This window comes from Neomonachus schauinslandi, chromosome 9 (genome assembly GCF_002201575.2).
Source record: "Neomonachus schauinslandi chromosome 9, ASM220157v2, whole genome shotgun sequence".
NCBI lineage: Eukaryota > Metazoa > Chordata > Mammalia > Carnivora > Phocidae > Neomonachus > Neomonachus schauinslandi.
Genome location: NC_058411.1, coordinates 136,565,637 through 136,581,405, shown reverse-complemented (window position 1 = coordinate 136,581,405; position 15,769 = coordinate 136,565,637). Strand labels below are relative to the sequence as shown.

At 51.6% G+C, this 15,769-nt stretch overlaps 1 protein-coding gene across 1 annotated transcript in view; it reads left to right on the top strand.

The window, feature by feature from the left end:
* The window catches only part of NTRK3 (neurotrophic receptor tyrosine kinase 3), a 371,594-nt gene that overhangs the window by 65,957 nt on the left and 289,868 nt on the right, over window positions 1-15,769 (top strand). Inside the window, exons 3-4 of the mRNA XM_021680526.1 lie at window positions 8,753-8,827; window positions 9,516-9,587. Coding sequence (XP_021536201.1) covers window positions 8,753-8,827; window positions 9,516-9,587 — 147 coding nt within the window. The remainder of the gene's footprint in view (window positions 1-8,752; window positions 8,828-9,515; window positions 9,588-15,769) is intronic.

The following is a 15,769-nucleotide window of genomic DNA, read 5'->3' as shown; positions in this document are numbered from 1 at the left end:
TAGTAGAGAGAAAGTGAGGGTCCAGACAAGAGAGGGAAAAAAAAAAGATGAATGAATCCTTGAGAAGGTGAGAGGGGTCAAGGGCAGGGGACGGTCCCTGCAGGAAGCTGATAGAGTGCCAGGTGCGTAAGTTCTGCCGTTGATCACTTTGAGGGTTCCCTAAAGCATTCATTCATTCATTCATTCATTCATTCATTCATTCATTCCTTTGGCTGTCACTGAGCATTTGCATGGCACTGGAGGTCTGTGCCCTCAGAAACCTCTTGATCTGCTGAAAGCCATAGTCATGTGGGCAAGGGGAAGGTGGAGAAGAGGTGCCCCGGTGCCAAAAGCATGCCCATCTCGTCTCCTCCTCTGTTTGGCCAGAGGGGGGCCCTGCCCACTTCCCCCCTCCTGACGCTGAGCATGAGCAACAGACCTGAGATCTGGTCCATGGGCCTCCCCAGACCTCTGGGATCACCATTTGTGGGCCTTGTAGTGATGCCCTAGGATGCCTATCCCTGATTGGGATGTTGTGTGGTGTGCCCTGGGCCACATCCCTCCTCGGGCAGCAAGTTCAAGGTGCCTGTGGGGTCTGACCAGGCCTCTGGGCTGCTCCAAGGGGCCAGAGTGAGGGCTGTGTCGGCACAGAGCATGGAAAGCCTTGGGCGTGAGGTGGGGCCTGGAGGGGGCTGCTTAGCACCAACCTGGGCGTCTTCCCAAGTATGTATTTATCCTGGGGTACCTGCTCTTCTTTGTGATTTTGGGGGTGAGCGAGTGGTGAATAAGGCAGATACGACCTCTGTTCTCGTGCATCCTGGTTCTTATGGACACTGACGACAGACACATAATCAAATAATCAAATAAGATAATTACAGATGGTTATTAAGGGCTGTGAAGGACACGAACGGGGCCTTGTGCCAGGGGCAAAGGGGGGTGTGTGTGTGCTCACATAGGGGTCAGAGCAGGTGTCTCTGAGAAGGTGACCTTTGCAGGGAGCCCTGAGGACATAAAAGGAGCCAGGATGAGTGTTTCATGGAAGTTCTGGTTGGGAATGCGTCTGGTGTGTTTAAAGACAGGTAGGTGAGCGTGGCAGGGGCCCCGATAACAAGCAGGTGTTAAGAGAAGGGGCCCTAGGAGCAGCCAGCGGCTGGCGTACGCAGGACCTCATGGGCCCTGGCACGGTGTCCTGATTTCATTGTGAGGGCCATGGGAAGCGGGTGGAGGGTTTTCAGCAGGGGAGAATGTGAGCGGGCAGGTGTAGAGACTCTTGAGGGGGAAGAGTGACAGCAGGGGGTCCAGTAAGGAGGCAAGGGTGGTTTGCAGGTTAGAGGTGGCCACGGCCCGGGTGCCGATGGTGGGCATGCTGGGGTCACCAGCCCACGCCCACCCACCTGCCCAGCCAGCCAGTGCAAATGAAGAGCAGCAGTTAGACTGGCGAGGGGCTGGCCAGTCTGGTCCCAGGCAGTGGGGGGGGGGGGGGCAGGCAGGACAGCCCGGACTCCCCAGTGAACTGGCCAAGTCCCAGAGGAAATCTCCCTCCTGGGAGTCAGGCCTTTTCCTAGCAGGGTAGCAGACGGGGGGGTGTGCCCTTGACCTTTTGTCTGTTAGCAGACAGAGCATCTCAGCACCTGAAGAGCACAGGTGTGTGCACAGACCTTCCCGGTTCCTGGCACGAGCTTTAGAATTGATCAGGACGCCGACACAGATGCTGTCACTTCCCATCTGTTCACTGCACGATGGGCATGTTCCTTTCTGCCGTTCCCGGGGGTCGCAGATGCGGGGCTGCTTCACCATGGTCCTTGGCGTGCAGCTGCTTGTAGACCTGGTGTGCTAATGTGCTGGCATGCTGGGGTTGCCAGTCCAAGAAGGCTCCCCAGGCTCGCAGGTCCAGCTCCCCAGGCATCTCGGATCCCCCCCACTGACAGTTGTCAAGGGAGAGAGAGCTGGGTGACTTGGCTGGTGTGATCCAGTGCGGCTCTTCCCCAGCCCCCTTGGAGCTGTTGCTCCAGACGGTTTGTTTATAATGCTAAACATATCAGATAATTGAAAGCTAATGCTTCTGTCTGGATCACTAGACATAATATGCCTGGATAACAAATCAATTTCCTTATTGCCCTACAAGGCTCCGAAGTCAAATGCACGGCACATTCGTTGTAGATGTGTGTGTGTGCGTGCGCAGACTCGCGCTCATGCATGCGTGGGCTCCGATGCTGATTTGTTAAGAAATGGAATTCTGGGCTAGTTTCCCCAGGTACTCAGCTCCATACTGCAGTTCAGGCCTGCATCCTAGAATCGGGGTTCAGGTGAGAAGGGGATAGGAGCCTCAGGTCTGACGGGGAAGTGTCTGGAGGGAGGGGGCATCTGTGCACAGCCTTGTTAGCTAAAGCTCTTGTGTTCTGTGTTGGAGGAGTGGGGCATCTGAGAAATGCCCATTTCAGCTGACTCCTGGCAGGAGGCACCTCTAAGAATAGATATACAGAATATAATATTAGTGGCGTATGCTTAGGTGCCACCAGGAAAATTATGACTACACCTCTAAGAATACTTTACTTATCTCTCGACCTTAATTATCCAGAAAGGGGATTAGAAACAAAGAAGACAAGGACAAGTATCTACGTATTTGTGTGTGAGTGTTTATGTTCTCTTAGATCTTTATTCAGATTGTATTTACTTTTACTTCTATGATTCCAGCAGAGTAATGGAATCTGCTGTTTCTCACTCTGGTGCTGTAAGCATCAGCACGGAATTGAGGGCTAAGACATTGCCTCATCTAATCCTTACATCAACGGGATTTCCTATTTGGCTGGAGCCAGAGAGCTAAATCTCTGAGGACGCTGAGGACCAGAGAGCTTCGAGAGTAACTGACCCAGGGGCATCCAGCTTCCAAGGGCCAGAGCTGGATGTCTGCTTCTGGTCAGCCTGCCTCCAGGGTACCCACGCTTAGACTCTGGGCTCGGAGGGGCTGCCAAGCAGACTGGTCGCAGCACATTGCAAGGGAGGAAAGGCTCTGGGGGGTGATGGCCCACAGCCCGAAAGCAAAGGAAGAGCCAGAAGCTGCTGAAAATGGACACAATAACCATTAGAATTTAGGAATCATGTCAGGGTAGGCCCATTTGGGTAGGGACACAAATTCTGCCTGCTTTAGGAGCCTGTGAGGGCGTCACTGGGTGATAGAGCTCAGCAGGCTAGTTAGCTTGGTCACGGTGATCCAAGATCATCAAGAAAAATATAAGTCATTTTCTGTCTACTCTGCTTAAAAAGGCAAGGAGGTGTGTAATGCATTTTAGGAGGAAAAAGAAACATCTAGCAAGGAAGTTGAACATGCAAAGGTTTTGCATTTAAATTTAGTTGTCCGGAAAATTTGGTTATGAAGAATAGCTCGTTAATAGCAGTGAGAAGTCACAGTGAAAATAACAGTGATCTTACAGCAAGGGAGGAGAGAGAAAAGTTCGCAAACATGGCCAGCCATGTGTAAAGGAAGGAAGGAGGCTCGCTTGTCCCACCAACCAACCCCATGTCTTGCCGAATGTCCCGGTGACGAGGAATGTCCTATTAGGTGAAGGGAGACACCTGTCTTGCCCTTCTTCTCGTGGGCCTCCCCGTCAACTTCAGTCCCTTGGTGATGGAAGGGGGTGGATGTCTCAGTGTTCTAGAGTTTTCTATGTATAGGACTTAAATATTGGAGTTATAAACAACTCTTAAACATATCCACATGACATGTTTTTAATTAAAATATGGACCACACAGTCTGTAGCATCTCATTTTTATATGCTTGGAGATTGCCAGTTCATTTCCATATTGGCTCCAGACAAACAGAAGGAGGAAGAAAGCGATGGTCCAAAAGCGCAGTTGAATTTATTCTAGTACAAAGGTTTCTTATCTTTTCCCTGGATGTTTTAATTAATATTTCACTTGTGCCCTAGCTCATCCCCAGAATGGGTGCGGAAGCAGCTATCTGTGATTCCAGGACTGGGTCCTGTCGTTGTGAGTCACTGGGAGTGGCTTCATTTCCGGTGGTTTTTCTCCTACTCCCGAAGAGGCTGGGCACATGCACGGTCCCTCAGCTCCAGCACACCCAGGTCCACCTGACAGCAGCGTGTTCTTTGACCACAGAGGCTCACCTAGGCCTCGTTGAGGTTTTCTAAGCTGTAGCCCAAAGCCCGGCTCTGGCTTGGTTGCTCAGCGTTGTCGTGAATTAAGCCTCCCTTCTCTCTGGAAAAGTGTTGCACATTCGCTGTTGGTGAAGAGTCATGATTCTGGGGTGTCAAGGAAGGGCAGTGGCCAGAGGGGAGGGACAGGGCACTGCATTGACTCTCTGGGTGGAGCATTTCCCATTGCCGAGAAGGACTAAGCTATGCAGAAGATGAACTCTCAGTGAGAGGGAAAGACTCTTGTGGGGGGTTCCAGCCAGAGCTGGGTGAGAGGAGACCGTTATTGCTCCTGGGATGTGTAACCTGGATTGGGCCATGGTCCAGTGCACCAAAGAGCCCCTCATTTCCTCTCAAGTAATGCCCTTGACTTGCAGGAGTTGGGGAGCTATAGCTTTTGATGTTCTTCTCTCACCTGGACCCAGGGACCTAGAGGCAAGATTTTTGGTTTTGGCCTGGGGCCTCTTAGGGTTTGCTCAAAGCAGTCATTTTTATTTGAGAGAGACAGAGTGCATGAGTGTGGGGAGGGGCTGAGGGGACAGGGAGAAGCAGACCCCCCGCTGAGCAGGGAGCCCAACGTGGGGCTCGATCCAAGGACCCAGAGATCATGACCTGAGCCGAAGGCAGTCGCTTAACCAACTGAGCCACCCAGGCACCCCCAAACAGTCATTTTTAAAACTGTTGCTGTTTCCAGCCATGGAACACAGTCTTCTATAGTCATCTTAAGGCAGAAGCCTTATATGAAGTAGGGCTTCCCAACTATGGACATTCTGGGCCAATAATTCTTTATTGTGGGGCCTGTCCTGGGCATCTGTGGACGGTTTAGGAGCATCCCTGGCCTCTGCCCACTAGATGCTGGCATCATTCCCTTCCTCCCAGCTGGGACCAACAAAAATGTCTGCAGACATTTCCCAATGGGCCTTGGGGGGCAGGATGGCCCCCTGCTGAGCGCCACTGTATAAGAGGTGACTCAAGTGGGGGTACTTTAGCCAGGATGGGAGCCTCCTCTCCGCCCCTGCCCCTCACTGCTCCCAAGGAAAGCACGCAGACTGAGAATGAGGCTGCAGATCTCTGCGGGGCCGGCCCCGCCACACACTCTGTGCCGGAGCGGACGAACGCAGAATCACGTAGTCCCACTGGCCCGAGTTCCCGGTGTGGCTCTGAGCTCTTTCTCTCCCACGGTGAGGTGGGTTCCTGAGATGCTTCTGCCGGGATGCACCTGGCACAGCCTGCGGTCCTGGAACGGGGTGACCAGCGACTGCCCCCCGCAGGGCTCAAGTGCCAAACCTTCCTTTAAACAGTGATCATCATTGATTGTTTTTCAAGGGACAAAGTTAAGTGCTCAGGGAAGACAGCCTGGACACCAGGAAAGCATAATAAAAGGAGAAGCCACATACTAGAGGCCAAGGTAATTACAGTTTACCATGAACAAAAGCAAACCAAACCTACTGTCATATTTATCCTATTTGTTATATTTTTAGAGCCTGCCTTCCCCACTTAAACTTGCAGCACACAGCAGCTACCCGAGCTCCCACAGCTGACCCCCCCGGGGCCGGTACCGAGTGATGAGTCACCGGCGGACTTGGCAGGTGCCCCGCCGATGTCATCCACAAATGTCAGGCCGCACCTTCCCCTCAGAAGCTGCTCTGAGCTGCCAGCCGTGCATTCCCTGAACCTGTTCCTAATTTCTGCTTGAGCAGTTTTCCTGGAGGTCATGAATGACAGATTAACTGCCCTTCCACGCTTCTGCCACATGGATTTTTATCAATGATTGCTGACAAATGACAACTTCCAGCAGAACCATGATGCCATGTTTAGCTTGAAAACTGGGAAAAGACTGCTCAGTTTCTGCAAAGCACAGGGTTGAAAATAACCATCCCGGCTTGCGCTCCCTGAGGACTTACTGTGTGTCCCGAGCTGCCGTTCCATTCGGGCTTTTTAACACGGCGTTTCAATTCTTACGTCATTCTTACGCTGGGGGTATTTTATTACCCCATTTGACAGATGAGGAAACCGAGGCACAGATAGGTGAAGTCCCTTGGATGGGGTCACACATGGACAGAGGTAGCAACGGGGCCAGGATATGCATCCTGGCAGCCTGGCTTGAGGCAGGGGGCTGTTGGCAAGCTTCTTCTATAAAAGGCCGGTCTCTGCCACACTTCCTCAGCTCAGCTCCATCTCTGTAGCACAAAAGCCGCCGCAGACCACACTAAATGAAAGGGTAGGAACCCTGAAATTTGAATTTCATATACTTTTCACATGTCACAAAATAGGATTCTGCTTTTGTTTTTTTTTAACATACAAACTATTCTTAGCCCTCAGGCTGTACAAGGACAGGTGGTGGACTGGATTTGGCCCGCAGGCTGTAGCTTGTCGACCCGGCTTGAGAGTCCAGGCTCTTCACCGCGCCAGGGCACCGCGGCTGTGATAAGTCTCTTCCCCCATACGGGGAGCCTCAGACCCAACAGAGGAGGCAGGGGCCGGAGTCTCTTGACCAGGGAGCCTTTTGCGCCAAGGAATTTATTTGTTGCTCCGTCGTATCTCCGAGTGAGCCTACGTCAGGGATGGGCCGGCGTGTGGCCATCAGGACACGAGAGCTAAGAAGGGTAAACTGATAGAATGCACCGATGATTGACAACTCGGCCATAAATAAAAACACATTTACGGGCTTCTAATGGGGGCAAAGAAAAATGATTTCGTTTATTTATACAACTGATAGATAGCTGCTTGTCAGGAGCAGACCCTAGTCTGCGGGCTCCGGTGAATGAACGGTTGTCTATAGGAATAGTGTGATCTACTCGGTAGATCACTGGACCGATGGTCCAGTGAATACACCCGGGGGGCACTGGCACAGTGCCTTACTCCTTCTGGTATTCCTTTTCACCTGACATGGAGCCAGGGTCCCTGCCCTGGCAGGACCAGACCAAGCAAACCACCCCGGGGCCATAGGCTTCCAGGGAGAAGACTTTGGAGTTGGAATTCAGTCCCGACCTGGCCACCTGGTCCCTGTCCCCAGCAGATGTCAGTGTGTCTGGCTGCTCAGCAGGGGCCCCGAGAGAATGTGGTACAAAACGGGCTCTCTGCATACCTTGTCACTATGAGGCTTTGAAATGCTTCCAGGGGCCCTGGCCACCGCCGCCCTGCGGCCTTCCTGGTTCTGGCTCCACTCAGCGGCAGATGGAAGAGCCACGGGTGTGGTGGGGCCAAGGAGGAGATGTCTGGGAGAGGCGGCTGCCACTTTTCTGGCCTCAGTGTGTGTCGGATAGCTGTGGGTTGCAGGATGAGCGAAGAGGGTACTTTGACATCGGGGGTGCTGATGGGAGCATTGGAGCCTGGGAGGGCAGGGTGGGCCTTCTCCTAGGCCCCTTGGAGCTCCTTGGGATAGAGATGCGGATGAGTGGTAATTTCTCACACAACTCTAGAGTCAGAAAGGGCCTTGACAAATCAGTAGCTGGATGGTTCTTAACCTGGGGACCCCAAGAGCTATAATGGAGCATGTTTGTCCCTGGCATTTTGTCAATATCCAAAAAAAAAAAAAAAAAGAGCAGTAATCAAACCTATGACAGCCTCCTTTGCTTATAGAACTTTCGAGTTCCTTTGCTTTGGGCTGGACCTTATCCACTGGGAGAGTTAGTGATGGTTTATATCCGTTGATAAAAAGCTCTGGTGAATGGTGATTTATATCTTCGATTAATAAATCTGAGAAGATGAATTAATTATTACTTAATAAATGTGTAGTGTGCCTGCTCCACACAAACCTCCTTAAACAGGAGGTAGCTTGGGAGAAAGCTCTAAATGGAGATCTTTGTGACAAGGAAGAAGAGAAGCTGCTGAGCTAGTGAAACCCTCTCCCTTTGCAAGTGAAGACACAAGAGACCCAGGAGACCCAAGAGGTCAGAGTTCTGGCTCAAGGCCACTGGTCTTTAGGTCCCAGAGGTGAAGCCATGACTGGGCTCCTTGGTCCCACCTTCCTTCTGTGACACCGTGGTGCCTCCCTGGTCCCCAGCCTGCCCCCTCCTTCCTGGACTTGGTTCTGCCCAATCAAGCTATCTGTGTTCTTGAACTCCAGGTGGGTTGGGCTGTGGTCACCCGAACGAGGCGGTCAGTGTCTGGACCCTGGGGGACCCCGAGGTGGGTGTATGCTGCTTCTGAGCCTTTTCACTCAAAAACCATGCCCACTGGCAAGCTACCTTCCCCCTCCCCCTTTTTAAACCCACATCATTTGTGTCGTCTTCCTGGCCAGCTGAGAAAATGAGCTGTCCTTAGAAGTCCCAAAAAGGAAAACAAAAGCAAGTGGAAGGAAGCTAAGTCATGAAGACCAACGGGGAAGCTGGGTTTCGAGTCTTTAAATAGGAGAGCTTTCTGGAGCCGAGAGGGGACATTAAATGCTGTCCCCGGGCCAGGTGCTCTGGGTCTCATGATGATCCCATCAGGCAGGGGATGTGCAAGACCCCTCAAGGAGGGAGGAACCGTGGCTCAGAGACACCTGGCCACGTGGCAGAAGGCCTGGCTTGCATGTGGGCGATTCAGGATTCGAACCCAGGTCTCTCTGGCTCTAAAGACAGCACCTTAGCTGTGGACCCTGGCTGACCTGAAACCTGTCTTTCCTCCTCCCCCTGCAGACACATAGAGAACTGGCGAGGTCTGCACACGCTGAATGCTGTGGACATGGAGCTCTACACCGGCCTCCAAAAGCTGTGAGTGCACCAGACCTCGGGCAGGGCCTAGAGTGGTGGGCGGGTCGGGGGAGCCCACTGCCTCTGGGCTGCCCTCGGCACTTTCCTCCTCCGTTCCTCTTTTAGTAGAGTCGGTACCACCCACTTAGGGAGTGTCCGGGGCTTCAAAGGCCATCCCCTACTCTCCCACGTTTCCGCTCAGCCCAGAAGACAAGGGGGCTGTGTGGTCTCACCTGTAGTTAGGGATTCGGGGCAGGACCTGAACCCAGGTCTCCCGGCTAGTGATCTTACCTCAGCCCCATGTTTCGCGAATGGTCCCCCTAGCCTGCAAAATTCCCCAGGCCCCTCCTCCTCCTTTGAACTTCAGTGGTAGTGGTCGTGGGGGGTTTGGCGTGGGGGAGGGAGTGTCCACAAAGGGGGTTGCAGCCCTGTAGTCGCTGGACCAGGATTCTTGAGCAGGAGAACTGTTACCCTCTTGCCAGGATGAGGAGATGACAGTTGCCAGCTCATCCCAAACTCTCACCCAGGTCCCAGTGTTGGGGTGAGCCCAGACGCCCTCCGCGGGGCACCCAGTGATGCTGATGATGAGGAACTGCGTTCAGTTCACAGGGGTGGCTGGAGGTCCATGACCTCCTGTCAGCCTCAGCCTGGAGCAGATGTCCCTCTGCTCTGTAAGCTCTGCTGACCCTGTTTTTCTCTCTCTCTTCAGGACCATCAAGAACTCAGGACTTCGGAGCATCCAGCCCAGAGCCTTTGCCAAGAACCCCCACTTGCGCTATATGTGAGTAGAGCTGGGTCCTAGGCTGCAGGGAGTGGGTGGGGGTGGGGGGAGACACACGGCAGGGAGGGTGCTGGGCAGGGGAGCTGGCTGGCGACCTGGGGTCTAGGCCTGGCTTTGTCACTGTGTGCCACGGGCCTCAGACTTTGCCTCTTAAAAATGAGGGTTTGGGATTTGAGCATCTCTAAGATTTCTGTCAGAAGGACGAGCCTAAACCAGGGCTTAGAGCCTCCTGACTCCCAAGGTTGTTTGCTTTTCATTTGCAATTTTATGGGAGTGTAAGTGATAAGAAATCCCACTCATCTGGGATGTGAATGCTACACCTCTGAGACAATTTTGGGGTCCCTAAGTGTGTGTCCGTGTGTCCCTGTGTGTTGGGTGCTGTTGGAAGAAGAGGGAAGGCAGGGCCAGACCAAGCGCCATGTCTAAGTAGGTTCTGGGTTCACTGGAGAAGGGCTTCGAGAATGGCCCCTGCACCTGAGGTCACACAGCTTCGTTGGGGACAAGTTGCAGGCCACATGGCTCCGGGTGGGATTCTTGTCTGTACTTCCCTCCCTCCACCCTTCCCCCTCCCTTCCATGTCTGATGGCGGAGGGGCCTCCTCAGGGTTGGACCTGTGAGGGTAGAATCAAATGAGCTCACTGCTTTCTCTCCAAGCCTTGTTCTCCACGGAAGACTCCGGGATTCAGTGGGAGGACTGCCGTATCCTGGGGAGAAGGTGGGCTTGAGAGGAAACCCGGGGAGACGGTCAGGGGAAACACCAACCCGCTGTGCCCACAGGGGGTGCTTGCTGTTTGGTCACCTCTTCTTCCAGGATGGTGGCCATCTTGGACATCCATTGGGCACCTTCCCCGAGAGAGCAGAGATTCTCCAGGGACCAGGTGGGAAGGGAGGGCTCTGTTGTATTTGGGGATGACAAATGGAGCAATGATGTGCAGGTGAGTCTTTCCTTTGTCCACGTGACCGTTGTACTGCCTGAGGCACTTTGCATTTGCTAATGGAAGGGCAGCCCACCAGACTGGAGTCCCCTCTGAAGAGGCAGAGCCTCCGAGGGAAGCTCTCAGAAAGTGGCAGAAAGGGAGGAAGAGAAGGAGAAGGGCTTCTGGAGGATTGTGGTGGGAGGGGTGGTTCTTTTTGGGGATCCTGACCTCACCCTCTGTCCTCTGTGTGCTTTCTCAGGCACATAGTGAGTGCGTGATGTGTGTGTGTGTGTGTGTGTGTGTGTGTATTTATCAGTTATGGCCACCCTTCTTTGTGCTAAACTTCCTTTCCTCCATCTGGGACTGGCACACACTGTAAGGCCCTTGCTCAGGGCCCAACGTCTCAGCTTCAGACCTCCCAGTTGTCTCATCCAGCGGTTGCCCCCTTCTCTGAGGCGAGCATCTGTGGGGAGATTCTCCCGATGTGCGTTCTCTGCAGCTGGAGGTGAAGCTGGGACCAGAGGAGGGCTTTGGACCAGATGTCCCAGGTGTTTATTTTATTGGGGATTTGAGTTTCAATGTAAGATATCCCAGGGGAAGAAGCTTCTGACCTCTGAGGAGTCTTTCTGTGCTAATTCACACAAAGTTCACAAAGCTAACCGCCCATGGCCGATGAGGGTGGGGACAGTGGAGGCTGGGGACCACATGTCCCCTGCTACAGGGGCAGCTAGCTGACTGTTGCTATGTGGAGGCAGGGCCTCATGTTGCCAGACTTACTGTTTTTTTCAAGAAGAGCTAAAGGTCCGGTGAAACCCCTCAAGTTTTAAATGCTTGGCAACGAAAAACAAAACCCCTCAACTCCATGGGCCAAACGAAACAGCTCCGTGGGCAGAAGAGGACACACGAAGTGCCAATTTGTGGTCTAGGGTATTACTTGGGGGAGAGAGGCTGTCAATTTGGAAGAAGCTCTGTCCCCTTTGCTTAAGGACAGTGGCTAGGTGCTCATGCCCTAGAGCTTACAAGGCATTGTGTCACCCACAGCTCTCAGGGAAATTGAGGGGGCTTTGGGACCTGTCGCGTTTCTTTGGGCCACAGAGGTGGGAGCAGGGGTGCATCTCAGGTCACAAGTGTTTCTGAAATGGAATGTACTGGAACATTCCCTTGACTTACCCTTGAGGTCCTGGAAGAAGGCTGTGACCCATGTCTCCTTGGGGATGATCTGGGGTCTAGTGGGTGGTGGCCGTGATAGGCTGGTGAGGCTTTGTAAGATTCCCAGGGTTTAAAGGGCAGAAGGGGTCTGGTTGGAGTAGTTCTGTTGATAGCTGCGAGCCTGCCCGTGACCTTGGGCTCTGTCTTCTCCCGGAAGCATTGGCCAGCTTTTGCCAAAGCACTTGCTATTGGCAAGAAGGATGGTTTACTATCAATCTATCCCCAGTTTGGGCCTGGTTGTACATCAGGGGCCATTAGGATGCTCAGCTTGGTAGGAGAAATTCAGCACCTGTCGAGGGGCTCCCCTAGGCACCGTGGGGCTTCCAGGGGAGTCTGAGGGTCACAGAGGAGTCAAAGGGTCAAGGTGTAAGTGCTGGCTTCATCGATGGGTTTCTTTATGAACTTTTCCCACTTAGGAGGACACACCCCCAATCCCAACAGAGTGAATTTCCAGGCAGCTTCAGGACATTTTTCTCCTGGCAAATGGGCCAGGTTTCTCTGCTCTCTCACAGCATCTTCTATTTCTGTCCTCTAAATGCGGTTACGAGTCTTCAGGCCCCAGCTGAGCAATCACAAGACGATCACTTACTCCAACACTAATTGCCAAGCCCTGGCTTGGTGGCTTTTTCTTTTTTTCTCCCCCCCCCTTTTTAGGGTGATGGCTGAGAAGTCTTTTCTTGTCCCTTCTGTACAGAATAAGAAGCAGGAAGTGAAATCATCACTGTACCAGTATCAAGTTGTACAGATTGTTCTGATTGGCTCAGTTTTCCCTCACTTCTAAGCTGCTGTTGCATTACTCAGGGTCCGCTTCTTCCTCGGGCCAGAAAATGAACCAATGTTAAGGCCAAGTTGTCCGTCATGAAGAAGGCTGGGGAGGAGGGCTCTTTTGTCCAACTTCAAGGTTTATGAGCGACTGGCCCATCTTCTCTTGACTGCTTCAGTGTTCTCTGTGCTTTACTGAGCGTGAGAAAAGGAAATACTGATTCATATACAGCAAGGGAGATCCTGTCTGAGAGAGACTGGAATATCCTTGACCTTTAGGTCCTTTCCTTGATCTTCAAGATTTTTGGATTGAGGATTCTTAAGGATAAGGATTTTCCAAGTGGAAAATTGGGATCGCTATTTGCTAATCTGCAAAATGGGCGCAACAACAGGGCCCCCTTTGTGGACAGGATATGGGGAAGATGAAGTGACCGAAGGCACATACAGCTCTCAGCCCGGTGCCTGGTAAATGATCAGCGTTCAGAAATGGCAGTCGCTAATAATGATAGTAATTATTGTGATTTGTGGTGACGGTAATAGAACCGAAGGAGGGGGACCAGTTGGCCTCGATGATGATTCTGACTGCGACTTTATTCTGGAAAAGTCGTAGATCTGTTCTGCAGTGCTGTCCACCTCTCTGGCATCTGGAATACTCCTCTCTGCAATCTCTCATGTCTTTCTTCCTTGAATACCGATAAATGAACCCTGATAGATTCCCTGTTCTCTCCACTTAGTCCCCCTCCTCTCCTTCTCGACAATGTTAGTTTTGGAAAGGACCCAAACAATTCAGCGGATGAGCTTACCCCTTTGTTTCCATCTGATTGGAGGGCGCATCCACCCGCACGACTGAAATTGGATTGTTTGCCGAATTTCCCAGCCCCACCTCTGCAACTGGCTCATCTCTTCCCTTCTGGGATTGGTTTTCTCTGACGTGGCTCACACATCAGCCGGATCTCCACAGTCTGGGGTCCCCATAGCACAATGACGTAGATGATTCTCTATGAACCACACTAACATGGCGGGCGGTATGTTCTTTCCTCTGTAGAGCACGTCAGGGTTTTCCAAGTGCTGTCCTGTAGTAGAACATCCATGAAGTCCTCTGATTCTCTTTCCAGGAATCTTTCCACTATAGCTCATGGGCCAGAAGATGCAATGTTTTCCACTGGAGCAATTAAAACATTTTTTTTCTTACGATGGTTAGAAAATTGCATAAAAAATGCCGGTGTGGGGGCACCTGGGTGGCTCAGTTGGTGAAGTGTCCGACTCTTGATTTTGGGCTCAGGTCATGATCTCAGGGTTGTGAGATCGAGCCTTGCATCAGGCTCTGTGCTCAGCATGGAGTCTGCTTCGGATTCTCTCCCCCTTCTCTCCCTCTGCCCCCCCCCCCCCACCTCTCTCTAAATAAATAAATAAAAAAAAATCTTTTAAAAGATGCTGGTATCAGGAGAGAAGAAGGAAAGGCTAGTGTTGATTGAGAACTTACTGTGTGCCAAGGACTGTGCCTGGTGTTTTTGCAAACATCACTCCTCTTGGTAACTGTAGGTTAGGGTTCCTCTATTCCCATTCCATAGACCTGGACTCTCATCCCTTTGCCTCTGAAGTCAGTGTACTGTACAGCTTAGAAGTGAGGGAAAACTGAGCCTGTTCTACAGTCCACACGTGTTTGTCTCTCTCTCTAGTTCTCCAGCAAGAACTCCTTATGGGAGGGTTGGGAGTCTTTAAAGTTTTATTAGAGCTGATGTTTCCCCTGGGGATTTAGCACCATCCATCCTCAAAGACCTCTGTTGAGAAAGCTCTGTTTAGTTTCTTTCCCTATTCAGGTCAAATCCTATAACAACAGTTACATTACAACCCGAATATCTTTATCATAAAAGATTCTTAGCGTTCGCCTATGGCTTGCTCATTTCCAAGAATATGCAGTGTGAGATTCCAGTAAGCCAAAATAATTTTTATTTAATCCCTTGGAGTTGTTGTGGTCAGATTTCTCTCGCATTCTATTTCTTGCTTTTTCTCCCACAGCTCTGGGCGCCACATTGTTACTCCTCTCTGTCCTAAGCAAACGTGCACTTGATCTTCAGCTTGGGAGAGCCAACCCTGAGCTGACCTGTGTGGGAGTGCGATGGGGTGAGGAGGGGGAGAATGTCCTGATTTGAGCATGATTGTGTGTTATGTTCACAAGGAGGGAAAGTCAGCAGCCCTGGGCGGGTAGGAAAGAGGAAATGGCCAGAGTCCTTACCATTGCAGGACTCGGCTGAGAAGGCAATACACTCCTCTTGAGGTTATTGGGATGGAAGCATGGCGGGATTGATTTATTATGTCTTGTAAATCATTCAGTGCTTTTTCTCCTTGAGATCACCCCCCTTTCTGGGATGCAAGACAATGGGTAGATATTTTATGGGTAGACCTTTGCCTCTCTTCCTGCCCCTTCCCTCGGCACTGAGACGTTCCTCCAAGACCCAAAGGGATTGGTGAGTGGCACATTTGTCTCCTCACTGCTTCTCCTGGGCCCTTCCTCCTTTGTTCCACTTGGAGGACTTAGCCACTGAGCACTGTATAGTTCATAGCGTGGGCTTTGGAAATAGAAAGGCCAAGGTTTGAATCCTGGGTCCTCCACGTCTTAGTGTAATAAGCTTCTCCATCTTACTTAGGCAAGCTACTGAACCACCATGAGTTTTGAAGGGACCGTAAGAGCTCCTACTTCATAGGATTGTCCTGAGCCTCCACTAAGACAGTGCTTAGAAAGTGCTTCAGACAGTGCTTTATGAAAGACTCTGTATATTTTTTGCTGTTATTAATGACTTCTCCCCTGCTCTTTGGTCTCTGATTCCGCAGAATCATAGGTAATTAAAGCTGGAAGGGGCTCTAGAGTTACAACCGCCCCCTCCAAATTTATATTCCTGTACCTGCTCCCACCCCTGCCCTTTGGATTCATATGTTAAACCACCTCCTTTAAATTGCCTACTTGACATCTCTGTTTGGGTGGCTAAGATGCAGGTCACACTTAACTTGGCCCAAAACAGAATTCTTGATTTCAATCTACCTCCTCTCTCCAAACCTGTTTCCCCTGGTGTTTCTTGTTTTTGTAAGTTGTACCATCCGCCAGATCACTCATGCCAAATCCTTCCAAGTCGCTTTTGCCTCTTCGCTCCCCTTTGCCTCCCTTCCTCCATCCTTCCATCAGTTAATTCAAATCCATCAGATATCTTGTATCCATCCACGTCTCTCGTCCCCTCCTCCACCACATGCCATCTTGGTCCTGGCCACCAGCCTGTCTTCTGGCTCTGGCAATAGCTT